Source organism: Microsporum canis, genomic scaffold, assembly GCF_000151145.1.
Source record: "Microsporum canis CBS 113480 supercont1.2 genomic scaffold, whole genome shotgun sequence".
NCBI classification, from domain to species: Eukaryota; Fungi; Ascomycota; class Eurotiomycetes; order Onygenales; family Arthrodermataceae; genus Microsporum; species Microsporum canis.
Genome location: NW_003299168.1, coordinates 576,680 through 602,291, shown reverse-complemented (window position 1 = coordinate 602,291; position 25,612 = coordinate 576,680). Strand labels below are relative to the sequence as shown.

At 47.2% G+C, this 25,612-nt stretch overlaps 9 protein-coding genes across 9 annotated transcripts; 5 read left to right on the top strand and 4 right to left on the bottom strand.

The window, feature by feature from the left end:
• Positions 1-1,273: 1,273 nt before the first annotated feature.
• On the top strand, positions 1,274-3,447 carry MCYG_01650 (alpha-actinin; the record flags this gene model as incomplete). The annotated part of the gene is made up of 4 exons (XM_002848670.1): positions 1,274-1,329; positions 1,395-1,494; positions 1,523-3,130; positions 3,244-3,447. The coding sequence occupies 4 exons, from the start codon at positions 1,274-1,276 to the stop codon at positions 3,445-3,447; spliced, it is 1,968 nt and encodes a 655-aa protein (XP_002848716.1).
• A 2,741-nt stretch (positions 3,448-6,188) lies between these two features.
• Positions 6,189-8,090, bottom strand: MCYG_01649 (RNA binding protein; the record flags this gene model as incomplete). The annotated part of the gene is made up of 2 exons (XM_002848669.1): positions 6,189-7,684; positions 7,721-8,090. 2 exons carry the CDS (start codon positions 8,088-8,090, stop codon positions 6,189-6,191), a joined length of 1,866 nt encoding a protein of 621 aa, XP_002848715.1.
• A 2,875-nt stretch (positions 8,091-10,965) lies between these two features.
• Positions 10,966-12,007, top strand: MCYG_01648 (uncharacterized protein; the record flags this gene model as incomplete). The annotated part of the gene is made up of 2 exons (XM_002848668.1): positions 10,966-11,191; positions 11,247-12,007. The coding sequence occupies 2 exons, from the start codon at positions 10,966-10,968 to the stop codon at positions 12,005-12,007; spliced, it is 987 nt and encodes a 328-aa protein (XP_002848714.1).
• A 1,419-nt stretch (positions 12,008-13,426) lies between these two features.
• On the bottom strand, positions 13,427-13,985 carry MCYG_01647 (mitochondrial 37S ribosomal protein MRPS16; the record flags this gene model as incomplete). The annotated part of the gene is made up of 3 exons (XM_002848667.1): positions 13,427-13,513; positions 13,656-13,830; positions 13,909-13,985. 3 exons carry the CDS (start codon positions 13,983-13,985, stop codon positions 13,427-13,429), a joined length of 339 nt encoding a protein of 112 aa, XP_002848713.1.
• Positions 13,986-14,421: 436 nt separating this feature from the next.
• MCYG_01646 (AI-BP family protein) lies at positions 14,422-15,439 on the top strand (the record flags this gene model as incomplete). Its single annotated transcript, XM_002848666.1, has 5 exons — positions 14,422-14,433; positions 14,544-14,652; positions 14,724-14,789; positions 14,863-14,957; positions 15,008-15,439. 5 exons carry the CDS (start codon positions 14,422-14,424, stop codon positions 15,437-15,439), a joined length of 714 nt encoding a protein of 237 aa, XP_002848712.1.
• Positions 15,440-15,683: 244 nt separating this feature from the next.
• On the bottom strand, positions 15,684-18,145 carry MCYG_01645 (ubiquitin homeostasis protein lub1; the record flags this gene model as incomplete). The annotated part of the gene is made up of 3 exons (XM_002848665.1): positions 15,684-17,521; positions 17,581-18,034; positions 18,098-18,145. 3 exons carry the CDS (start codon positions 18,143-18,145, stop codon positions 15,684-15,686), a joined length of 2,340 nt encoding a protein of 779 aa, XP_002848711.1.
• Positions 18,146-19,672: 1,527 nt separating this feature from the next.
• MCYG_01644 (WD repeat protein) lies at positions 19,673-21,103 on the top strand (the record flags this gene model as incomplete). Its single annotated transcript, XM_002848664.1, has 7 exons — positions 19,673-19,682; positions 19,811-19,924; positions 19,980-20,019; positions 20,085-20,180; positions 20,204-20,261; positions 20,285-20,885; positions 20,967-21,103. The coding sequence occupies 7 exons, from the start codon at positions 19,673-19,675 to the stop codon at positions 21,101-21,103; spliced, it is 1,056 nt and encodes a 351-aa protein (XP_002848710.1).
• A 391-nt stretch (positions 21,104-21,494) lies between these two features.
• MCYG_01643 (RNA binding domain-containing protein) lies at positions 21,495-23,109 on the bottom strand (the record flags this gene model as incomplete). The annotated part of the gene is made up of 7 exons (XM_002848663.1): positions 21,495-22,145; positions 22,206-22,272; positions 22,330-22,393; positions 22,591-22,622; positions 22,790-22,862; positions 22,932-23,007; positions 23,071-23,109. The coding sequence occupies 7 exons, from the start codon at positions 23,107-23,109 to the stop codon at positions 21,495-21,497; spliced, it is 1,002 nt and encodes a 333-aa protein (XP_002848709.1).
• A 427-nt stretch (positions 23,110-23,536) lies between these two features.
• On the top strand, positions 23,537-25,015 carry MCYG_01642 (conserved hypothetical protein; the record flags this gene model as incomplete). Its single annotated transcript, XM_002848662.1, has 2 exons — positions 23,537-24,088; positions 24,323-25,015. The coding sequence occupies 2 exons, from the start codon at positions 23,537-23,539 to the stop codon at positions 25,013-25,015; spliced, it is 1,245 nt and encodes a 414-aa protein (XP_002848708.1).
• Between the last annotated feature and the right edge of the window lie 597 nt (positions 25,016-25,612).

Sequence of the window (25,612 nt, the reverse complement as noted above, 5' to 3'; positions counted from 1 at the left end):
TTATGATTCGTTTTCTTCCAGCAAGATGTAAGCCCATGTTGTACCAATGTTAAAGCTTAACGCCGGCTATCCTTCCGTAAGGGCTGCTGCTTCCACTGGGCGCTTCCAGCTTTGGTCTTGATCTCTTGACACTTTTTGAGTTAAGAGCCTTGACCTTTGGGGAACTTACTGCCCAGATGGGTAACTGATGTTTACCTTATCGGTTGAACAAGCTCTATATGCTTGTGATGTGGCCTTTCTTCTTGTTCTCTCACGTCCGAGAGCCCGTTGAGGCTTGTAAAAGTATGGTTTGACACTGCCAGAGCCACCCATTTTAACCAGAGTACCATTGTTGATTCAGGAAACGAGAGGACCCAGGTAGGTGTATTCCAAGTTCTCAGTATTATCATAAAACCAACCACTATATGGTGCTTGATAGTTAATTAGAGATTATGCCAGTAGAACACCCTGGATATCTCGTCTAATAGGTATTCCATTATTAACGGTGCCGATATTGTTAGGAAAGCCGAACCTGGGTGTTCACGATCTTGAAGATATCTTGCCAGCAATCTCCAGTCCGGCAGCGAAGGGACATTGCTATAACATGGCCGTCTTAAGACAATCTCGCTTCCCGGTCCTGGTATCATCACAATAACTGTGTAAGCAGCCAAAAAAAAGGGCATCAACCTAGCCCGCTCGATCAAACACTGGCCAGAACAGCTTTCCGCATGATCGGCAGCTTGCATTAGCCCAGCAGGGAACTGGATAAGATAAGTAAATAAGTGAATGTATCAGACATATTAAGGCCAGTCGGTTTTTCATGACATCATCTTCTGTTGGTAAGCCAGAGAGCAGAACCAAACTTGAGGGGAACATCCAACAATCACCGCCTCCTCTTCTTCTATATCGAAGTTGAACCAGACAACAAAGCAGCAAACAAGCCTTCAACGATGGTAAACAAATTGGTTTGATGGACAAAAAAAAAAAAGCCAACGAGGCGGTTTGTTGGCTGACGACTGGCATCGGCCTTGGCGTGTAGCACTTCCTCGTCAACTTTTCATGCAGGGAAGGAAAATAAAAACATTCTATTCCGTTGAGACAAACACGCAACTATCCAGACGCTCAGGATTGATTCTACACCATCTCTGCTTTCAAGAGTCTTAGGGCGGGAGTCTCTGGCCTAGGTTTGGCTAAATCTAAGTTGCTTCTTGCGGGTGAACAGGTGCATTTGTTGTTTATACAGGGGCCCAAACAGAGGGCCGGGGCCGCCACTTTTCCGGGCTGTTAATTGACAATGTTGACTGTAGAGAAGCAATGGATCAATGTCCAGCAAAAGACATTCACAAAATGGTAAGTCTACGGCCGTTTGTGGCTAATGGTATATATGTTTACTAACCCACTTCGTCAATCTACAGGTTAAACTCCAAACTCAAGATCCGGAATATCGCCATAAATGACCTGGTGACAGACCTTTCAGACGGAGTCAGTATCCATATGACAACAGGAGAGGCTATGGTACTAATCTGTACCTTCGTTTCGACAGGTTATCCTTATTCACATCCTCGAGATACTTGGGAACGAGTCACTGGGTCGATATGCGTCTAAACCGAAGCTTCGAGTGCAAAAGTTCGAGAATGCAAACAAGTGTCTCGACTTTATCAAGGGGAGGGGGATACAAATGACGAATATCGGCGCAGAAGACATTGTTGATGGAAACAGAAAGATAATACTCGGCTTGATATGGACGCTCATTCTACGTTTCACGATCAGTGACATCAACGAAGAGGGTATGACCGCAAAGGAGGGACTGTTACTATGGTGCCAACGGAAAACTGCCTGCTATCCCGGAGTGGAAGTAAGAGATTTCTCCACAAGCTGGAATGATGGACTGGCCTTTTGCGCATTGCTGGATATCCACCGACCCGACCTGATCGATTTCGACGCTCTAGACAAGACGGAACATAAGAAGAACATGCAACTGGCCTTTGATATTGCCGCAGAGGAGATTGGAATTCCAGACTTGCTTGACGTGGAGGATGTGTGTGATGTTGCTAAGCCAGATGAACGGTCTCTCATGACGTACATCGCATACTGGTTCCATGCCTTTTCACAGCTCGAGAAAGTTGAGAATGCCGGCAGACGTGTAGAGAAATTTGTTCAAAACATGCAAGGAGCGTGGGAGATGCAAAACTCCTTCGAGCGCCGGATGAGGGCTTTGCTTAAGAATATTGCTGAGCAACAGGAGAAATGGCTTAACTCGTCATTTGCAGGAACCTATGCTGATGCCAAAGAACAGGCTAGCGAGTTTGCTGCATACAAGAAGAACCAGAAGCGCGAATGGGTTGCCGAGAAGTCTGACCTCGCTGCGCTATTGGGGAATATCAAAACGAAATTAAGCACCTACCGCCTAAAGCCTTATGATCCACCGCCGGAGCTTAGGCTAGAGGTACTAGACGAGGAATGGGCTAGTTTGACTACCTATGAACACAAGAGAAGCCAGCTAATCAACGAGACTATCCGTGATATAAAAAATGCCCTTCGTCGATCGTTTGCTGACAAGGCAAATGATTTTGCATTGACCTTAAACACACTCTCACTCGCAATATCGGGTCTCGAAGGAGACGTTGAAGACCAGTTAACGCATGTTCGACGGCTCAGCGATAACCTTCCTCCTCTAGACGCCTTCCTCGAGACAATAGAGGACCTTGACGAACAGTGCGCAGAAGCTAACATTGAAGAGAACGACTTCACCACCTACACTTTTGAAGAGCTCTCATACGAGCTGAGCCTTGTCAAATCAAGTGTAGCAAAGAAGCTGGCATTCTTAGAGAACCAGATGGTCGCACGGAACATGACCAACCTTACACCTATACAGCTTGAAGAGTTTGAGTCTGTGTTCAGGCACTTTGACCGAGATTCTACAAACACGCTACATGAAATAGAATTTTCAGCTGCTTTGGCCAGTCTAGGACTGGTATACGATGAAGATGAGATGCACGAGGTCTTTGTGGAGACCTGCGGTCCAAGTCGTCTAGAACGAAATGCAGGCGTCAGCTTTGAACAGTTCATTCGATTCATGGTCAGCGTCACCGAGGATCAAAACACGGCTGAACAGGTCCTCCAGAGTTTCAAGGAGGTAGCTGATGGGAAGGTAATAACATCACTGAGATTTATTCGTTCTCTCCTTTATTTTACAGGAGCCATCTACTTTAATCCCCCCCTGAACCCTTGACTTACCAGGCAGCTAACCCACTTTTAACATAGCCATATGTTACGGAACTTGACCTTCGGCATTCCCTGATACCAGACGAGCTTATCGAGAACCTGGTTGAGTCGATGCCCAAGCACACGGGGCCTGACCTCCTGGAAGACAGGGAGGTCGCGAAGTACGACTATATGACGTTTATGGAGCACATGATGAATAACAGCGGCCGTGGTCATGATGTTGGAACTAACCACAACAAATAAAGGAAAGAAAAAACTGCATTTACTTCCCACTTAACCTTCTGTTATACCCTCTAACCCTTGACTTCAAAGCACAAAGGGAGCAGCTTTCCGGGGGCTAAAGCCAGCTTTTTTTTTCGGCCGTATGGAACAGCATAACCTTTGACTAATTCTTCTTCTCTTCGTGCCTTTACGGCCGTGGCCCTACCTTTTTTCTTCTTACCTTTATACTATTGGCACGGCTCTTTTTTGCCAGCGGCAGGAGTGATTGTTTATCATTTTATTGCATTGTGCGTTTGAAGATACCATGGTCAGGGGGTGCTGGGTTAAAATGTATGTTTTATCTTTCATCAAATTAGATAGCTATGATATAACTATCGGTATTTACTACCAGTTTATACCTTACAGGCTCGGCATTTGTAAACCATTGAGGTTATGTGGAGTTTCCTGATGAAAGAAGTATCCAACACTATCTAATATCTTCCCCAGTCCGTCAAACAAGAGGGTAAATGTAGAGGTTGTAATGGATATAGTCTTGCCAGCCTGTACTTCCCCTGAGCGCCGAAGTGAAGAAGAAGAAAAGAAAAACCAAAGTCCACGGTACAAAAGATAGTGGAAACAGTCTCCTGAGCCTATGATCCGACCGGTGTACGATTTCATATCCTGCTCCATGGTAGAACGCAGTGCAGATGAACCTCGCCTCAAATACACCTAAACGAATGGAAATAAATATGCCTATAGCATACAGAAGTGAAAAAGAGGCAGTAGACAATTGTGAATAAGAAGAAAGTATCTGGAGTTTCTCTGGAGATGCAAACGATATAATAAACGTAAAGATATAAAAAGGTAGGGATAAAAATTCCCGCTGGTCGGGAAAACCTGGCCTGCCTTAACCAGGGCAGAGGCAGGAGAAGAAGAGAAGTACATCAAGAGAAGAAGAAGCTATGCTTATGAATGAGAAGAGAGACGGGTAGGAAATCAAGAAAGGAAAAGAAGATATGAGAATATGATATAAAATGAGCGTGTGGATGGATCTGTATGGGTAAAAAGAGACGGATGGAATCACCCCCTTTTTTTTGGCCTCCGGATAGAAGAACAGAAGGGATCGCACAAGTCAAAAGAAGAAGGACAAGGGGAAAAGAACCTATCCATAATTATATAAGAACGGGAATACATAGAAGAGGGCAAAAAACCAATCGGAGACCTGGTAACGACAGGGATAAAAATAATGCAAGGGGGGATGGGTATACATGCTATCCGTTTTTATAGAGTGCAGACAAGAAAAGAAGAGAAAAAAACTCAACAGGGCGCATAGGAGATGGTAGACAGCTTCGAGTGGAAGCAGATGGAAAATACCAGGCTGATGACCTGGTCAGGGACAATGATGTCTGTCTCGACTTTTCCCCCTGGTCCTTTGCCTATGTTCACAATTCTACCTCACGCCTTTACTTCCGCGGGAGAGGCTGATAATCGAAATAAGCAGATTAGAAGAGCAGGCGTCCAGTTGATTGCCCTAGTAGAAATGAATTGCGTCCGTTTTTTGGAATGCATGGCGAAGAGTTGGTTAACTTGCGGACCGAGGACCGGAACCAGGAATGAAGCCGTAGGATATGCCGGTTCTTTAACCATGGAACAGACAAACCAGATAAACAGAAGCCATGCCAGGGTAAACGAAAGGGTGAAAGACAGAACAGAAGCAAATGGGCTATGGTGTTGAGTTGTAGAATCATATATTGGAACGCCTTCAAAGATGGGGAACAGGAACCCAAACCCATAGATATATGGCAACGGGAGTAACGCAGAGCAAAGGCAGGGGGGAGAGCAAGGTAAAGATAAAAAAGACGCCAGCCAGCCGCAGATAAAACAAATGAATGCAACAAAACAACTAAGTAATCAATTAATCAAATCGTAGGCGCGCGTGTTCCATGACCAATGACCATGACCATGACCGTGTTTCCATACAACCAAGTGCAGAGTGCAGGGTATAGCTGCGAGGTATCAAAAGGGCAGACAGATTAAAACAAGAACCAAAGCAGAGCAGGGAGAAGAAAGGGTAAAGTAGCTAGTTAGGGAAGAAGCAGCAGACATATTTTTGGATGATATCAAAAGATGTCATACCTTTTATTTCGGTCGTCCGTTCCGTAAACCAGAGGAGAAGAAATTGATAAGGGTGAAAAGGGGGTAATAGCAAAACAAACATGCTCCAAACAGGCAGAAGGATTTTTGCTAGGCAATGAAACGATTTGGAAGAGAGGACGAAGGGGTTTGATAGAGAGGAGTTGGGGAAATGTGGTAAAAAGGGGTTGAGCAACATAGGAAGAATAAAACGAACAAGACCACTCCACCTGCATACCATGCCGCTGCTAGACATTAAACCCGAGAAAATGATCATATGGTTTGTGAAATGAATACGATGAATGAAGCAAACAAGATGAAACGGTCCCAAGTAGATGAGTTGGCAAGCGCAAAACGAACAGGAACAAAAGGAAAGGGGAGAAAAAAAACAACACGAACAGCAGAAGAGATATATAGAAGAATCCAGATGGCGTCTCCGTCTCCGTTCCCAGTGTCTGGGAAGAAGAAGGATAGGAATGTTAAGAAAAAGTTGATTGGTGGTTTGTGGTCCGTTTGCGCCCAATGCTCCGTGTCTTCATCATACATGTCATGCTATGCTATACCATGCCATGCCCACACGCCATGCGAAAACCGTTATAGAGACGAGAGATGAGAAGTGAGTGAGTTGAGTGAATCTGGCACCCGCAAATCTACCTCCCCATCATATAGTCAGGGTATGAACCGCTGTTGTTGATGGCGCCCATGTTTCCAGCCGTCGGTGAGCCGATGCCAACGCCCATATTCATCGGTGCACCAGGCCCAGAGCCAGGACCCGGTCCGGCCCCAGGCCTCATTGCTCCCATAGCGTTGGCGTTATGGTTCAAGCCCAGGCCTAGCCCGTTGAATTGCGAGGTATTTAGAACCTGGACTTGCTGCGGAGGTCCCATGGCTGTTGGGATTGACATTGGCATTGGCATGGGTAGGCCGGGAGGGGCACTGAGGCCGGGTGGTGGTCCGTTGGCGGTTGAGAACCGGACCGGCCCCATGCCTGCTGATGCGCTGTTGTTGATTCCGGAGACAGGGCCAGGCGAGCTCATGGAATTAGCAGGGTGGATGCTTCCGGGCTGGCCGTTGCGGACACCAAGGGGGTTTTTGGAGAAACTGAGGCGGATGCCGCCCTTGACGCTGTTGGACAGCTCGTAGCCGTAGAGTTCTGTTAGGCATTTTGTAGCAAAGGAGACGTCTTCAAATTCTACGAAGCAGATGGGGCCATTGGGCTTCTGGCGGAAGATCATTCGCTTGTAGCCACGCTGGCGCGAGAAGAGGGCTTTGAGCTCGTCTTCAGAGGTGTCGGGGGGCAAGTTGCCGACATATAGAGTATTGCAGGGAGGATTCTGGTCCGCGGGATTGACTGGTGGATAGTTGAGACGATGGAACTGGAGCTGGTGATATGGAGTTGTCGAGCCACTTCCGCTAAAAGTCGATACTGCGCTGGTTGGCGTAGGCATGTTTCTGGTGGCGGGCGTGCCAGCTCCGGCGCTGAAGGGAGCGAGAGGCGGAGAGGACAGGTTGGTGGTTAGAGAAAGGTTGGAGAACTGTGACATGGGGAGCTGAGGGTTGGTTGAGCGTCGCTGGAGGGCCATGGGTCCGTTTCGAGCGTATGCGATGGGATCTTTCAAGAGCTCGCCCGTGTCTTCATCGACGTCCTGATCAATGACCGATTTACCAGAGACACGAGGACGGTCGTTCATCCCGTTTCCTGCGGGAGACTGAGAGGAGAAGATGGAGTGTATTCGAGATCCCGTATCGGGAGCGGGAAGTTCACCGTTCGTCGTCGGCGGCTTGCCATCCAGCCCATTGTCGAGCGAGTGTATATCGTCGAGCCGGCTCATCATCCGAGACGGAGGCATGAACGGATGCGGCGAAGTGGGAGAGAGCATCGAGAGCGAACGAGGCAGATGGTCGATGGTATTCCGGCGAGATATCATCGCAGATGTCGTAGGGCAAGGAGAAACGATCTCGACTATCATGTTGGCATCGTTGGTCGAGTTGGGCTTCCCGTTCAGCATCGCCTGCGCCTCCTCAGCAGCGGTTCTGGTCTCGAACAAAGCAACCGCAGTAAGAAAGGAGGCGTCCTCAGAGTATTCGTTCGGTATAAATTCTGCATCGACCAGGTTTTTCGCAAAGAGTAGCATGCTCCGCAGCGCTTCGTAGCTGGTATTCCGTGGCAACAATCGCATACGAACAGCAGTTGCTCCGCCATGCTGTCCCTGCTGTTGCTGCTGCTGTCCGTTCCCCATGCTGGTAGAGGACGAGCCGTTTGAACCGTTTGCGCAGAGCTGCTGGCCTAGACGAGTAGCAGAGACGGGAGTTCTCGAGTCGAAGCTGGACGGTTTTCCGATGGGCGTGATGGAGTAGGGCATCGAGGCCGGCAGATTCGAGGCCTGCGAGGTGCTGGAGAAGATGTCCGAGGCCAAACCGGCTTGCGAAGAAGCAGATATGGCCTTTGGGGCAGCTAGAGAGAGTCGAGGAAGGCCAGTCGAGAGCGATTCTCTGCGCTGTAGGGAGTTTTCGAAGGCGACGCCAGCCTGGTTAGGATGCGCAGTGCCCATTCTTCAACCTCTCTATCTTTCTGTATATCTTTCTGTATATATGTTCTTTCTCTTCTTTCTTTTTCTTCCCTTCCTGCTGGACCAAGCCAGACCGGGAGACGAGGAAGATGTTATCACGAGAGGGAGTTGTATGTTATATGTAGGGAGCGAGAGGTCGCGATCTCACGGCGATGAGAAGAGTCGACGGTCGAGGCGCGCGCAAAGACAAGAGAAGAAGGAAAAAAAGCCCCGAACGGCGCAAGAGATGACCGCCGGAAGGACGAAGGAATAAAAGGATCGCAGAGCTCGTTGGCGAGCAGAGGGAGTGAACCAAGTCGATATCAGGTTTGAAGCTGAATAAAGAGAGAGAGAGAAGCAGAGGATGTTGCCTGTTCGTGACTAACTAACGCGCAGCGTAACCATGATATAGACAGAAGTCGAAGCAGAAGACGATGAAACCGAAGACGAAGATGAAGAAGTCGAAGAAGAAGTTGAGTTGATATTGGAAAAGCCGAGTAGAGGGTCGAGGCTGAGGTCGAGGATGAAGTCGATATCTATACAGACTTACAGGCTGCCAGGAGTCTCGGACGAAGACGACAAGTTGATGCTATAAAAGGTCGATAAGAGGTCGAATCACGGTCGAATCAAGGACGAAGAAGAGGACGGTCGAGGCAGAGTCTCGTCTTCTACGTATGGGACAGGGTGACAGCAGGATGACAGCGACAGAGACGACCAAAGACGACCAAAGGACGACCAGAAGAACCAGAGAACAAGAGACAAGACAAGAGTAGAGAAAGAAGAGAAGCACATCAACGCTTCCTCATGGTCTGGAGCGAGCTGAGCAGCCAGGAGAAGCCAGTCAGAGAGCGACGAGGGCTGCAGCAGTGGGCCAAAACGATACGGGGACAGGAAAAAGCAAGCATGAACCTATCTAATACAAGAGATACCGACGAGAGACGATGAAGGAAGAGACGAATATACAAGAAGAACGAAGGGGGGGGAGGAGGGAAAGGGGGTTGATATCAGGCCGTTTCCCACCCTATATCAAAACCGCTTCTCCCAAGCCAGATATTATACGGCAGATACAACAGATACAACATCAAAGACAGATACAGATAGATACGATACTAGCTCCAGGCCGATGTCTGGCCCACTGGCATCAACCAGGTCCTCTCTTCTCCCACCCCCGGCCAATCGACCGCTTCCTCAGGCCTGCTCGCTGCTTGGTCGATATCACCCTAGCTGCGCCATCAAGCACACACCGGCCATCAGACCCGTTGATTGGCATCTCCACCGTCCTGCCCTTCTTTTGCTCCGGCACGGCCAATCATCCAGTACGCTGGCTCGTTCTTTTTCCCTGGCTTGGGGAACATGGGCTGGTCCTGACCTTGCACAGGGGTAGCACCTGTCGACACCGAGTTACAGGCCTGCAAAAAAAAAAAGGGCCAACCCACGTTAGAACGTTAGGGGGATGAAGCGAGGCATGAGGGAGGAAGAACATAGCTCTGGTGGGCTTTTTGTTCCCCCCTCTCCGGGATTTAAAAATCGTAGCGTCTCCGTTACCATGTCCATGGTGGAAGCTATCAACCTTCCTCTCTCCCCCCTTGACTCTCTCAAGGTCAGGGCAGAGCAGGGCAGGGCAAGGCAGGGAGCAGGTCGTGGTCTTATCCTCGATACTCGATACATACACCCTTATATATGTACGCTGTCTGCAACGAGATTAACGGAGCAAAAGCGGCTAACATTACTGTCTGCTTTCTTTTTCTTCTGCGTTTCATTCATCCCCTTGTATCGATATCACGGCATCCTCAGGCTTCTGGGGGGGAAGGTCATCTATTTCGACCGGGCTGCCATTCCGTACATAGATATATACTCCGTGCTACGCTGCAAATGCAGTCGACAGTCCCTGCAGCGACTGTCTCCCTGCCAAGTGCCGGTCTTCTCTCTCGCTCCCATGTCGCAGTTCATGCAAGCCCTTCATCGCTGTACGGGGATAGCTCACACGTGAGAAAGGTATATACATAAAGAGAACATACACCCAAACATCTCACGGCTTTTTTAAGTCTTCTATACGGTCTTGCATTAGTTGGTAAGTTTGATCAATACACTTTCAACCTTTGTGATTCGGCTAACACTCAAGACACCGTTCAACGGTTCAGGGGGGAAAAGATACTTCTTAACTAACGGTAGAAAACCAGAGGAGCCTATCAAATCTCTTGATATCACTCATCCCAAAGCCATGGAGCGCACTCCAAACAACTTGCCAAAGCTGATCAAAAAATAGATTTTTCTTTTTTTTTTTCAATCTTCTTGTTCTCATCGACCCGGTCTATCCCTGTGGCATCATCCTGGTCGCGATCTCTAGGTTTAGCTGTTTCGATTGGATCTGAAGAAGTTGAACACGAAAGGTCACCTTCATCTTTTTTCTCAAAGATTCTCTTCCGACTCGGCACTCAATCGATGGATTTCACCGACCTGATGGGACGTTCCGAGGTTGAGTTTGCATGCGCCTTCGCCGCAAAGTTGGTGTGATGATCATACCAAGACCGGAATTCTCTCCGAGGAAGCGTTATTTTGTCTTGGGAGCAGGTTTATAGCAGTCAGCTGGCTTTTCAGTTTATCAAGAACTCCTTCAGGAACCAAAGGGCAGCCTGCAAAGTATTTCAGTCATGCAGATATTATCAGGCCCCTTTTATACACCGAACTGAAAGCCTTTCTGGCTTACAGTCTCTTCGCATGGTCCAGAAATGGACCTGGCATCAATGATGCTTCGCGGGGATCTTTATTGCATCCATTGTGGCTTTCTACTGGATCACCAGGTCAAAGATGGAATCCCTTTTAATATCAGACTGAATATACTGGACAAGTGTACCAGGAAATACATTCTATAATTAACATGCCTATATCAACGTCAAGTCTTGCGGATGACAAATATGTATTCCCATGCACTTATGACACAGAGCAGCCGGTGTATCTAGCTAAATACATAGTACAATCCTGGATGAAGCACCGAAAAGTTGGATCGGATAGTCGCCACCGCCCATTTGATAGTCACATCGGAGTCCGATACACCCAAAAGATTATCATTGGCTCCCGCACACAGACTAACCTTTGGCATTATGGTAGGAAGTCAGTAACTGGGCCATGGCTTTGAATAACTGACAACATGCACTGCAGATGAAAATGAGAGGTCATCCCGTTCTCTTCAAAATCGAGCTCAACACTTTTCTCTTCCACAAAGTCCTACTGATATCATTATTCACCTTTATTTAATCGGATCCTTTCTTCGTCGCCGGTCTATCTACACCCTCTATCATGATAAAATTCTATACGGCATTCCTGCCTCCCATTGCTCTGAGCGCCAACACGGTCTTCGCTGCAGACGGAACTTGCGGAACAAATTAGAAGATGAAGATTCTGGTTCATCTGTCGAAGTTGACCAGGCACAGCGTGGTCCTACAGAATTCTGTCTTCAAAACGCATGCGTTGCAAAACTGAAGAGGAGAGGAGACTGCTCTGGCGGCAAACGTTGCCTTGCCCAGGATTTCTGTGACCCCACGGATAATATCTGTAAACTCAAGAAAAAGAGCGGTACATGCAGCATAAATGAAGACTACATCTGCAAAATCTGTGTCAGGGGAATGTACTTCTCAAAACATACCTGTGCAAGTGACAAAGATTGTTCTGATGGGCTCACCTGCCGCTATCCCTTACAACGCGCGTTTTCCGAGCAGGCAGTCCGATCATCTCTTTTGTTTTATGCAGGGCTCGAGGCAGTTTTTCAAGGTCCGGGAGCCATGCTGAGTTGGGAAACACGAGATGCCAGTTTGGTGTTTGTTTGTACAGATCCTTCCATTGTACCAAGGCCACCGATGGACTTTTCTGCCGTCGCAACTCGGACTGCAAGTCGGGCAATCGTGAAGTTATACTCACGATAATAGAAGAATTATATTGAAGTACTGTGCGGCTAGAAGCCAGGAGTAAGGGGTTTGGGATTTATCAAAAGGGGATGATATCAGAGTTTCTACGATGACGCTGGTACGGATATGAGAAGTAGGATGAGATGGCATTCTAATAACAATGTAATGTTAATATATTTCGTATTAATCCAAATCAAAATAGGTAAGCTTTTGACGTCTTTGAACATGTCGTTGTATACACATCATCATGAGATGGTAACCTAATTACTCTAGGGATACAGCCACCAGATACATGTAAGTCCCCTTTCTAGTGTGGTTTTAATGAAATCTCTTAGACGTAAGCCCGAATAAACCAAGCTGGTGACAACTACGTACGGTATAGGATAGGACAGACATCAGGAAGAAAACTAGCATCCTAATACTCCGTGCACTTAACATACATAGTACGATCGATTTCACCATAGATGACGCTTGAACTAGCCCCTGGAACGATCATTGAGATACAAGGATGCCAATGTTTATTTATAGGCAGAGAATGATGCAAGCCAACTTCCTCATACGAATACTCTGCTCCCTTTGAGATAAGAACAGATGAAGACGCATAATCTTGATTTCTGCTGCACCAACAAAGTGTTGTTCCGTATACGAGCTGCAGCCAAACCAGCAAGAAGAAGAAAAAGGGCGCAGAGTTGCTTTTTCTTGCTTCCTGCCCCTTGTTTTACGGAGTAGCATGCGTAGACTATGTATATGTACTACTATGTATGTATGGAATACAATGTAGGTAGCCTGAGGCCGATGAAACTACTATTCCATAAGCAGTTGGACGAAGCCTCAATGATGACGGCTGACGAGCAGTATGCAAAGTACGCTGCACCATATATAGACCATTTAGGAGGCCGCGAATGCGCCGCAGGCCTGGACTGTTTGATAATGCTCGTGTTAGCCGGCCCATGGTAAAATATACCTGTCATCGGGTAGAGGGTTGGTATTGTACGGAGCGAGCAGAGCCAAGTTTTGAGACAAGTAAACAAGAGAAGGAGATTATGTATAGCGCAGGTATATCTCTCCGCCTGGTGACGATAATAAAGATCCATCCCACTTGATAAAAATAATACCTATATTACCGACATATTATGCCTCCAGCCAAATAGACGCCATATCCCAACTCTACTTCAAAAGACAGCGAGAATGCTTGATACGCTTGGTACATGTGACGATTTCGGATCTCATCAAGGTATGTTTTGAAAAGAAAGAAAAAGAAAATGTGGGTATGTAATATACAGAAGACAAGGATCCTTGAGAGGCCGCAGAGGAGGGTCGGAAACATATGCCCAGGTTTGTGTATGCCGTTGTTTCTCTGTCCATTACCTCGTCTTAGTAACTATAATTGCCTCAAAAGACGTGATGCCGTCGAAACGGCTGGTTAAATAAGCCTGATTAATTGGTATTTGCCGCTTTTCCCGCGGCCTTCAAATTGGCCTGAGCCTTCTGCGCCTTGCCTATTTTCGGTTCAACCAAGCCAACCTATCCATACTCACGATAATCAGCAAAAGAATACATTTCAACAGATGAAATTCTGCTTCTCCGGCTTCATACAGAATTATAGCATTCCACAGTGGTCGAGGGCTGCACAAGGTCAACGTACCATGCTTAACAAACGCCATACACCCTCAGTAGGCTGAGCGCCTACACCAAGCCAGTATTTCGTCCTTATTCGGTCAAGAGCAATATCTTTATATGGTTTTGCAGTCTTTGCTTCGCTATCCAGCAGACCAACCGGCTTTTGTGGGACTGGGTTATATGTTCCAAGGACTTCGATGGGTTTTGAGTCGCGTGCAATTCTGCATGGGGCCGGTTAGCATCAATTACTTTGATAATATCGATAGCTCCTGAAGTAGGGGCGTTCAATGGGGACATACTTTGCTTGTGAGACCACAATGTTGTAGAAGGGATCGTGCTTTCTGCCGAATCGGGACAGTCGAATTCGGAGAACCATTGTGGACGTTGGAAAGATAGTTCACGGCAAAATCAATTGAACTAACTTGTGGGATATATAACCCTACCGCAACAGCGACCAAGGACTCGTTCTTGATATATCTATCAGTTCTCGACTTGCAGTTCCATTCATATCGATCCGCCGATGTTCATCAAAAATTATCTGAACTCGGATTTTTGTTTTCCCGGATAATCACGTGAACTATCTATCCTACATAACCGCTAACGTCATACTATTTGAAGTTGAAAGACGTTGATTAATTTTGAAGAATGGAAGAAGAATCTATGAATCGTAGTTTAGGCTGATATTGCACTGTCTAGACGTCTTGAAAGCTTGAGTAGTGCGTTTATGATCAAGTTGTGAAGCCCGAATGCGCAGAGCCTTAACATCACGACCATTGCTTACATTCATCCGCAAGTATAGCAGAATATCCATCATGGCCTTAAAAGTTGAGTATCCAGGATAATCGGTTGTATTCTCTTCTTTATCTATCAAGAAATTCGACCTTTGCTATTCATTGAAACGACCAGTCTAGCTAAAATTAAGTTATATGCATAGACTATCAACCCCAAAGATGCATCCTCCCTGGATAAAGACCTCATGGATGCTGGAGGCTTCTCTATTGATCAGTTGATGGAATTGGCTGGTCTTTCCGTCTCACAAGCTGGTATTTATTCTTCCCTGTTGCGTCAATACAAGTTCATTTAACTAACTGCTACAAATTCCCGGGTATTTCAGTATACCGGGTCCATCCGCCCAAAGAAGGACGCAATATTTTGGTGGCCTGTGGCCCAGGAAATAATGGTAGGGGCATAATACATTTACCAAATTGTGGCTTAATTCAGGGCAAGCAGTAACTTTGGTTGGAGATACACAGGAGGGGACGGTCTAGTTGCCGCACGCCATCTAGCACATTATGGGTATAAACCTACCGTCTACTACCCGAAGCAAGGTAAAAATGAACTGTATGAGGTACGTTAAACATTACCTTTTACACAGTATATCTAAGCTAAGTCATCAAGCGCTTGAAAACCCAGCTGAAAAACCTATCTGTGCCGTTTACATCCGACTTCGCGGAATCCCTTAAATCCTCTGATTTGGTCGTGGATGCCATCTTTGGGTTTTCATTCAGCGGGCCACTCAGAGACCCATTTCCAGAAATAATCTCCCAGCTAGAGGAGACAAAGGTTCCAGTTCTTAGCGTTGATGCGCCTAGTTCATGGGACATTGAGTCTGGGCCGCCCAAGGATGGGCCCGGTTCGAAATTTATGCCAGATATACTTATCAGTCTGACAGCCGCTAAGCCGTGCGTGAAGTGGTTCAAGGGAAGACATTTCCTAGGCGGGAGGTTCTTGACGCCTGGTATTGCGGGTAAATATGGGTTGGATTTGCCTGAGTATCCCGGGGTTGACCAGATAGCGGAAGTTGATGTTAACTGGCCTGAAAAGTTGTGAGTCAAGATAGTATCTATCGTCCCATGCTATTAAAAACATGGGTCATGCTTTGGGTAAATGATTTCCGTTGCATAAATAGTATCATTTGCTAGAGGACCTTGGAGAAGCGGGCGCCATCCTAAAAGTTACGGGTAACGGTTATTTCTCTAGGTCAAGATCAAAGCGCAACAAAATAGCAAGGGAATGCATATCATTAATAATTTCAAGTCTATACGTAACGCTCATGCTTCCGTATACCTCTGTTCTAATTAATTGCATCTCTAATTTCGCTTATAACACCTTTAACTCTTGGTTCCCGCCCAAACCCGGCATCTAGAACCCGTTTCAGGGTCCGATCGAGCTCGTAAATCTCTTTCGCTGCCGCTTTTATCTCATGGTCCAGACCAACAACTAACGTCCCAAGTGCGACCAACCCTCGATACACGGCCTCTGAATCTTTCTCGTTGCAAAGAACCTTGGTCAGTTGGTCTAGAAGCACCAGTCCATGCTCGGAGGCTTCTAGTGTATTAGCTTTATCTTTTGACGTGAGATAAACGGCGAAATTGATATATAGCGTTGCTGCGGCAATTGTTATGTTGCGATTGCCTGCAGCAACAGAATCAGACATGACAGACCCGATTTTGCCTGTGACTTCCTCAAAGCATCCGGCTACTAGAGTACGGCCCGAGTCTGTTTCGAAGAAATTTGCTAGCATTCGGATTGCTAACATAGTGTTATTCGGACTGAGAGGTGCGTCAAATACACCGCTTGCTATTATCACGGATACTAAGTTACCGTCACCTTGATCCCAAGTGGCTGGTATGGGAGATGCGGCGGCTAAAAGCCGAAGGAGATCAAGTCCAGGGAGTCGATTTCCCACGGGCCAGCTTGTTGATATCTTAACAAGCAGAGGAAGTGTTGCGTTGACGACTGGTGATTTGGATAAAGTGGAGGGCTGTCCAAGCCGGGAGCAAAGAGCAGATATGGCTTCCATTTCAGATGGAGAAAGGGATATATCCTTAGAACCAGAGGACACTAGTTGTGCGTTTAACTCGGAGATCTTCTTTTGAATAGCTTTCAAGTTTGCAGAGGTTATAGAGAGGTATGAAGCTTGTGGTAAAACTCGTGGTCGAGAGTCCGGAATAGACGGCTGTTGGTATGTGGATTCATTTGTCTGTGATGGGCCTACCACTGCTCCTTTAGTATTTGACGTTATAAAGTTGGCAACCTGCTCAGTATTTGACGTTATAAAGTTGGCAACCTGCTCTAGGTATGATATCGGGAGTTCGTTGGTTTCGATAAATTTCTTTGCCACGTCATATGGGTTTTGGGACAGATTATATGGGAGCTTAAGTGGTGGCTTTCCATCCTCAATGTCGACGTCGAAGACATAATCGTAATCTTGACCCATGTATTCAACTTTCCTACCACTGCTCCCGACGGAGTCCACAACTGTGCCAACTGGGACCCATTGAGAGGAAGCAGATGACCAAGTATGAGCGGTAACACTTCCATCCTCTTCACGAATCATCTGCACTTGGCCATCCTTTGTTCCAGATCTTTGCCGAAGGAATTCTGGCCCAGGAAGTTTCTCCTTGTTGACCTTTCCGACCTGCTCTTGCGGGATAGAGGACTCCTTGACGGCGTTCTCGAATATCTGGGTTGTAGCTTCATCTGCCTGTCGATCCTTAGCTCGACTGAAGACTCGAGTGACCCTATCGCTGGCTCCCGAGACAATATCACCAGACTCAGCGCAAGCAGCAACACTCCACACTGATATCGCCGGGTGAGTGATTGTTTGGACGCAGCTAGTGCCATTCCATATCCTCACGGTCCGGTCTTCTCCGGAACTCACTAGCTCACCAGACGGAAGGGCAGCGAGGGAGTAAATAAAGCTCTCATGTCCATGGAGTTGGCCAACCTGCTTTCCTTGAATCGTCCAGAGCCGAATAATACCATCATTACCTGCGGATGCTATCTGTGCACCGGATGTGTGTCCATCTGGGACCTTGCAGAGTGCTCGAACAACATCTCCACAGCCGCGGAATGTGTTTTGTAAACTCCCAGAGGTGTTAAATACACGTATGAGCTTATCAGCACATCCTACATACTCATAAGCATGGGGTATATACCAGGTCACACACTTCATATGTACCACTAACCTGTAATAACTGTGTCCTTGTCGTAAGCAAGGACAGCCCAAACACTACCTCCATGGCCTTCCAGAACCACCTCTTTACTCCATTTTCCAATCTCCCATAGACGGCCGGTTGAGTCCCAGCTTCCACTGGCAAGCCATTTACGGTCCGGTGAGACAGCCAGAGCACATACGTTGCCGGTATGGCCGAGCAACAAACGATCAGCGTTATCATCCGCAGGTTTCCCAGCCTGTCTTGCTTCTATTATTGTATCTTGGCCGGCGCTGAATATCAGCCCCTCCGGATAGTCTTCTGTTGGGGGGCAGTAAGCTATAGAATTTATGAATGCTGAACCATGCACGGTAATTTTGTCATCGAATTGTGGAGGTGGGGATGATATCACAGTCCACATGCGAACAGTTGCATCTCGAGATGAGGTTAGAACTGTTGTTGTACTTGGGAAGGCCACAGCTCGAACCTATATATCGAGAGGTCAGTCAAAATAGTTCTTCATTTGGGTATGGCATCGGTTTCAACTGACATCATCGCTGTGGCCCTCCAAAATGGCGGAGATCTTGAAGTCCGGCATACAAAAAATTGCTGTAGGCTGTGGAAAAAGGTTCAATTTAGCACCCAACAAATAGTTATAAGCTTCCAAATGCTTGATGCAACGAAACAACTGAAGCTCGCAAGAAGAGCAATGAGCTGTTGTTGTTGTTCTCTTCTACTTGCTTACATGTGGGGGTTCGACTCTCTATGAATGACATAATATTGAAGTCACATGACTGTAGATGGGAGACTTCATTATTTATTATTTAGTTAAAGAGGAGTGAAGAGCAGTAGGGAATATATGTATTCTTATATAGCAAGTGTTTACTTGTTGTAGCGTACATGATATATCAGCAGTTCATGTGTAATAGTGAACGATACGTTGTATAGGGATCTCTGCATACTTTGTAGGAAATTTACCTAATAGCTAGTACTACGGATGAAACATATAATAATCTTACTCGGAAGTATAGGCATCGTATCTAAGGGGGTGTGGAGGCGCATATTCCAGATGAGTACTCTGTATAACGAGCTCAACGAGACGTATCCATCAAGCAGCTCCTAGAGTGGTATCCATGGACAGACTCGACCGCGGGGTTAATATATTAATGCTGCAAGTAGAGCAGCCGAGATGAGACTCTCCCACACCTAGCCAGGCTAATCTCACTAGTCGAAAGGATACATCCCTGTGAACAAGCCGAACTGGCCTGGGATGCGCCAAATTGCAGGGAACACGAGGCACGGGTCAATCCCCCTGCAGAAAAAGTTTCCTCAGCATCAAATGTGAAGAAATCTCCTGTCCTTGTCCTGTCCCGCCGCCTCTTTTTTGTGCTGTCTTGCTGTGTTGATGTCTGTTTTTCTCGTTGTTCAAGGTCGAAAGTTGAAGTCGTTGAAGATAGAGAGAGTCATGTGCCCTGGCGCCTTACCTCATCCCGCCTAGCGCTTCCTCCCGCCGCGCTTAAACTCTCCACCAAAGCCCTGTTCCGCCGATATCAAAAAGAAAAAAAAAAAATAAGAGAGACCGCAGCTTTTCTTGTCCTTTTTTCCTCCCTTCTTCATTTACTCTATATCACCACTTCTCTCCCCTTTCTCCTCCCTTTTATTCGACCGGGAAGCCCTCGCAGAGCCGTCGTCGGTTAATCTCTATCAAAAAGAAGGGGACTCGGGAGACGGAGACGCCCCTCCATTTGAACTTGCAATAATAGAGGGCGCTCTCTTCTCTTCTCGCCACCTTTCTTTCTCTTCCACTCCCTTTTAGACGGCCCCCTTTTTCCTTTCTTTTCTTTTTAATGATAGGAATGTTTTGACGACTGAACGGATTCCCTTCTCTCTCATATTACTGGTGTAAAAGACCGGTGTTCTTGGCCTCTATTTTGATTTCGGAGATACCTCTCTGGCTTTGGGATCTTTCTTTTTCGCTAATTTCTTGATATCTCTCTACTTGGTCTCCATTTCTCTCTTCATATACTTTCATTAGCTCCTGGCTACTGACATTTTCTTTTCTTTTTCTCTCCTTCTCCTTTGACTGGATTGTGATTCCGTTGCTCAGTTGTTAATCTCTAGACAGATGGCATCAGGTAAGTTTGTATCCCGCCAGAACTATCCTTCTATAACATAATGTTTAGCATAGACCCTATATCACCATTTAGTCGGTGAAAATATCGGTTTATAACGCGAATAGGGCTAACGCTTTATTCTATATTAGATGCTTCAAAGGTTGTGCCCTTGACGTGTCATGGGCATTCACGACCTGTTCCTCATATTAGCTTCTCTTCAATCACCGAAGATGACCAATATTACCTGATCTCAGCGTGCAAAGGTAGGCTATATAGTCCTATGTTATAAGCATATTGAAACTAAGTTTTTCTCTGCAGATAATAATCCTATGCTCCGGGATGGGATAACTGGTGATTGGTCAGTTTAGTTCATAAGAAGTCTCTTCTATAATATGTAACTGACATGGTATCATGTCAATCAAGGATTGGGACATTTCTGGGTCATAAAGGTGCCGTCTGGCAGGCTAGACTATCCGTGGATGCTACCATTGCTGCCACCGCGGCTGCAGACTTCTCTGCGTATGTCTCCAGACAATCCCTAGAGATATCTTGAAACTTCTTGCTCACTCCTCACCAGAAAGGTATGGGACACACATACCGGTGAGTGCTTGCACACACTGCAGCATTCCCACATTGTCCGAGCAGTTGCATTCCCCATTCAAACCGGCCCTCAAATTCTAGCCACAGGTGGCATGGAGAAGAAATTACGTATCTTTGACCTCTCCCGAGCTCAAGGCAGTAACACCTCCTCTCCCACGTCTCAAAGTGGCCCAGGAGCCGCAAACGGAGCAGGCTCCAGCTCAGCTTCTTCCGGCACCATGAGCTATGAGATTGGTCCTGGAGTCCATAATGGCACTATCAAGTCCATTATTTGGTATCAGGACTACAACATTCTCGTCACCGCGGCTGATGATAAGAAGGTCCGATGGTGGGATCTTCGCTCTCGTCACCCCTGTGCAGAGGTTGCTGTAGACGGAACTATTGGCAGCTGCGAACTGAATACCGTTTCAACCACACCAAATGATCCAGGCGTATTGAGCGTTGCTGCCGGAAAGTCAGCTTATCTCTTCGACCCTGTCCAGCCTGGACGGTTGTTGAAAAAGGCAGATTTCTCATATGAACTTGCTAGTGTTGCTGTGAACAAGACGACGAGCCGGTTCGTCACCGGCAGCACGGGAGATACCTGGGCGCGTGTTTATGATCTTGAAACGAACGAAGAGTTAGGTACTTATATCTATCCGTTTTTTTCTGCTTATGGCTGTTTATCTATTCATCTTGGGGTGGATTACTGATATATATATCTAGAGGTTCAACGGGGTCATCATGGCCCCATCTGGTCGCTTAGCTACTCTCCCGACGGAAAGATTTACGGAACAGGAAGCGAAGATGGAACTATCAAACTATGGAAAGCATGTAGAGAGCCATATGGTCTATGGAGATAGATACGGCACAGTCCGCTAAGTAAGTGGCTTGCAGGTCAAGGGGTTTACAAAGAGAACTCTTTTAACGCTGGTTGGTTAGCCATGTCGGGTTTACTTGCGGTAGCAGGGAGGGAATCTTTGTTATTTAACACCAAATAACAACACCATTGGTCTACATTCTTCTACCTCTGGTTGGCATCTCAAAAAGCGCGTATTAGGCCTCATATAATGTGCCATCTGGTTCGATTTTATATAAGAAAGTCAAAGGTAATATCTATATAAAGCGGAGAGTGGTAGTAAAAAGTCGAATGTCTGCTATGGCGCAGTGCAATTTAACATGTAAGATAGAACGAGAGCCAGTCTTCAATTGTCCTACGGCCATAAAAGCCACCAAGAAAAAGGTCCAACATGCTTACTCAATCATGTCAATGTCCTCTTCACCACCGGTTGCGGGAGCAGGCTTACTAGGCTGAGCAGTTTGGTTGGCATCAGCCCCAGCACCAGTAGCAGCATCAGCTCCAGCATTAGCTTTACCCCAATAATCCTCCATCTCCTGATCCAGCTCTTCCTGCGTCTTCTTCGTTCTCCCTGACCCACGGGTTCGGCTATCGGTTCCTTCCCTGGGCTCCCTACCACCTCGACGGCCTCTGTTTCTACCAGAGTCGTGTTTTCTTATAGGTGATCGATGGCCGGGTATGTAACGATCAATGTTATCCGGTGGTGCAAGTTTGGAATTGTTACGCCTGTCCCTTCGTCCACCACTGGTTTCGGCTTCTGGGCTAAGACTGCGACTGTCCCTGCCCCGCGGCCTTTCAGCACGATCGAATAGGCTCCCCTTTGGCATCTCAGCGGAGTCAAATGGGTTACGGCGTCTAGGCGCAGTGTTGGTGACTAGGGAGAGGCGAATAGGCTGACCCTTTGCGTTTGCGCCATCAAATTCTTGGATGGCGGTTTGCGCGTCAGATAGCCGTTTGTAAGTGACGAATGCAACGCCTTCCGAGCGTCCGGCTCGGTCGTAGAGGAGAGATACGGAGTGGACTGGTCCAATGCGAGTGAATAGCTCCTGCGTGAGTGTTAGATTCCGTGTACTTGTGATGTAGGCGAGAGAATAAAGCGGTCGAACCTCGAGGTCTTCCTGAGTCAAGTCATAGTGGATGTTGTTGACTCGAATTTTCGCTCCGCGTGAATCTCTGGTTCAGTTGCCGGTTAGCTGGGAGACATATAGTTAGACGCGCAGAGCTACATACTGGTCAGCAGAGCCAGAGTTGTATCTATCGGTACGAGGTTGTCGTGGAGGTCGGGAAGAGCGTGCTAGAAAGCTGGTGTCAGAAAGCATGCCAAGAAAAGAACCGAAATATGTCAAACTGACTGTCTCTATCGTCTTCAAACCTGTCGTGAACCCAGTCGCTATCAAACAGATATCCCATTAGTTTGAAAAGCCTATGCGATTCCAGCCTTGAAGTTGGGTGTATAAGGCCAACCCCCGTTCAGCAACATTCCGTACTCACAGGTCCAAATCTGCTCGGTCTCCTCTGGAAGGCTGTTGTTACTCAGAGGAAAAAAGGACAAAGGTTAGCCGAAGGTCAGTCAGATCTAGTTGATATGGCCTTGAGTATCATATCGAAGAATTGCAATTCTGCTTTTCTGTTGAAAGAGATGGACAAGGGCGTGAAATGCGCCTTCAACGCAGGACGCGCTTCGACACACTTCACGCCTCGAGCTATACGGTACGGCAATTGGTAGGCAGCTAAGGCAGCGATGGGAATAGGAGGAGGAGGACCTATACGGATAATAACAAGTCATCCCATCAGCATCAAATAGCTTCTATAACCCTAAGGACAGACCTAACAGACCTTCTGAGTATCGCGGTAGTTGTTTCTTCGGGGGCGAGTATTCGCCGTCCGGCCTCTAGAACGAGAGGCATTCTATATATCCATAGCCATGTCAGTACATATCTCTAATGTTGATTTCGGGGCATAGATACTTACGGGACGTTCAGCTATGATCTCATCCAAGCTCTGGTCCATCTTTGAAGGAATCAGGCTGTATCTTTTTCTCGTTCAGTTTTGGTAGGAGAATAAATGAGGATTCAGAAGCACTGGTCAACAGGGTATCGAGTATTTGCTCTTCTTCAATGCTTCGGCTGTGATGATTTCCAGGCTTCGTTCAAGTATACACAAAACGTCGTCCTTTTTCTCTTCTTGAAGGAGCAAAAATGCTTATCAAATCCTTGCCAGCTTAGTCATCATTAATGTCACGTGAATATCTAACCATCGAATTTTCTTCAAAAGCTTCAACTTTTTCTCTCTTCGTATTAAGCAGACATTCCAGCTTCAGCAACCAACGTTTTCCGATCCATTGGCCGGTCAGAGTAGCGGAGGGCTTAGTTGTCCTGTTCGCAGAATACCCCGAGGCTTTTCTTTCCCCGTTTATACACCATCTTTAGTTCTCACAATGCCTCCACGATTAAGAAACGCACAACGGCTGCTCAATTCACACCACATCCCATCCTCACAGTCTTCCTCAATATGCCACTCGTCGACCTCCCTCACATCATCCGCTGCATCCTCTTCGCCATGTCAATCTCTCCCTCGACCCCGCGCCTTTAGTTCCACGCCTAGCTTCCAGGTCTCAAAACGCCGTGCGGATATGTTTCGCTGGCTAAACGGTGTCGGCGCGGTGTTTAAAGATCCTGTGCCCAAGAGCACGAACTATCTTACGGACTACGAAAATGGAGTACCAGTCCGCAAAGAAGAGGAAGACAGTGATAGCAACCGTGGGTTTTCGAAGGACCCCAACAACCCTGACAGACTACAGCCGTTCCCTCTCAATCCCTTTTTCGTCAGTGAAAGCGTGTTGAGCGAAGAATTGCGAAATGAGATCTATGACCAGGTTGTCAATAAAGGGAACAGTGTTCGGCTTGTGAGTGTCATGTTTGGGGTTGACATGAGGCGTATTGGTGCTGTGGTGAGGCTAGTTGAGTTAGAGAAGAGGATGAAGGCCGAGGTAGGTTGATATTCCCCGTCTGCATCATCCCATACGCCGCACACCCTATACCTTTGAAAGAAAATGCCGATGGCCGGTATCTTCCTTTCCATGATGAATAAAAACAATCGATTAGTCTTGATGACTCCCTAAAGGGAGAATGCTTAAATCAAAATTTAAATGATCACTGAGAAAGAATATTCAATTCCTGTTTATACTGTCGTTTTTCTTCGATATGGGTGGAAATGCTAACAGCTGAAGCAGAAAAAACCCATGGCTCTTCCGTACGGCCGTGCAATACGTGACATGCTGCCGACGACACGTCTTGCAGGAAAGGGGGAGAAACAGCAACCACACGAGCCGATAAACGATCTACCAGTACACAAACTCACCGAACCGCAAATATTCTACCCTGTATCTGAATCCCGTAATTTCACCCGTGTGGATGCTGCACGAGTATTCTCAGCAGCACCAGAGCTACCCGCTGCCGAGCGCGACGTGGCCGGGAACACACCCGAGGCCATCGCCAAAGTAACTCGTGCCCCACACAACATCGAGATGGTCGGCAAGGGAGCGAACGAGCAACAGGTTCTGCAGCCGGCAGACGTCCGCATCCCCCATCCTCACATGGTTGCTGCTGCGCACGACGAGGTAACTCTTTCAAGCGAGTCGCGCCAACGTAACAACCGGTTCATCGAACGTATCAAAGCCGAAGAGAAAGTAGAGGCCTTCCGGAAGGAGAGAAGAAAGGCCCGGGAAGAGGCACAGTTGACTCGCGTCCAACCTGAGCAGGGACGCTTCGAGTTCCGATTCCGTGACGTTGTAGTCAGCCGTGAGACGACTGGACTGGACGGCCGTGGGGAGAAGGGCGTCGGTCGACGGTATGGAGTGCCTCATGCAGACAGGAGGAGAGGAGAAGTCAAGATCCCGACCAAAGTCGAGGTTTAAATCGTTCTAATGTATACATACCAATGTTTTGTATTTCTACATGCCTGGGTTTAAAGCCATGTTTACTGTACAATATAACACGACCTGTTAAAACAGCAACCTGTATTTCCATACCGTACATACATACCATGACCTCCTTTTGCATACACAAGCATACGGTACAGCCGTGCAACCCTCGTAACGTATGTATGAAGTGCGCCTTTCTTCTTCTCGAAAGCCGGCCTTGGCGCGCGGGTTACATCGCAAGTCACGGAGAAGGCTTGGCGTTTCCTTCCTTCTGCGCGCCAAGTCTTCCGCTTGGCATGGGCGCTTGGCAGCCCGCCCCTTCCCTCCTGATCTTCCCGCCGTGTCACGGTGTTTATATTTGGTTGTTGCTTGCTGGCTTTATGCTTACTGGCGCACCTCATGCAATGCACCGTCAATCCCCTTTCTTTTTTTTTTCCTCAGTCACTTGAGTGTTTGCAGAATTATACAGTACATAGTACTATTTATATATATACCAAGGGCAGGGTTCGAGGGCTCGCTGCATGGAGATGAAAGAAAAAGATGGGAAAGACGAGGTGCCATCCCTTTCATCAGTTTCAGCCATGCCAATAT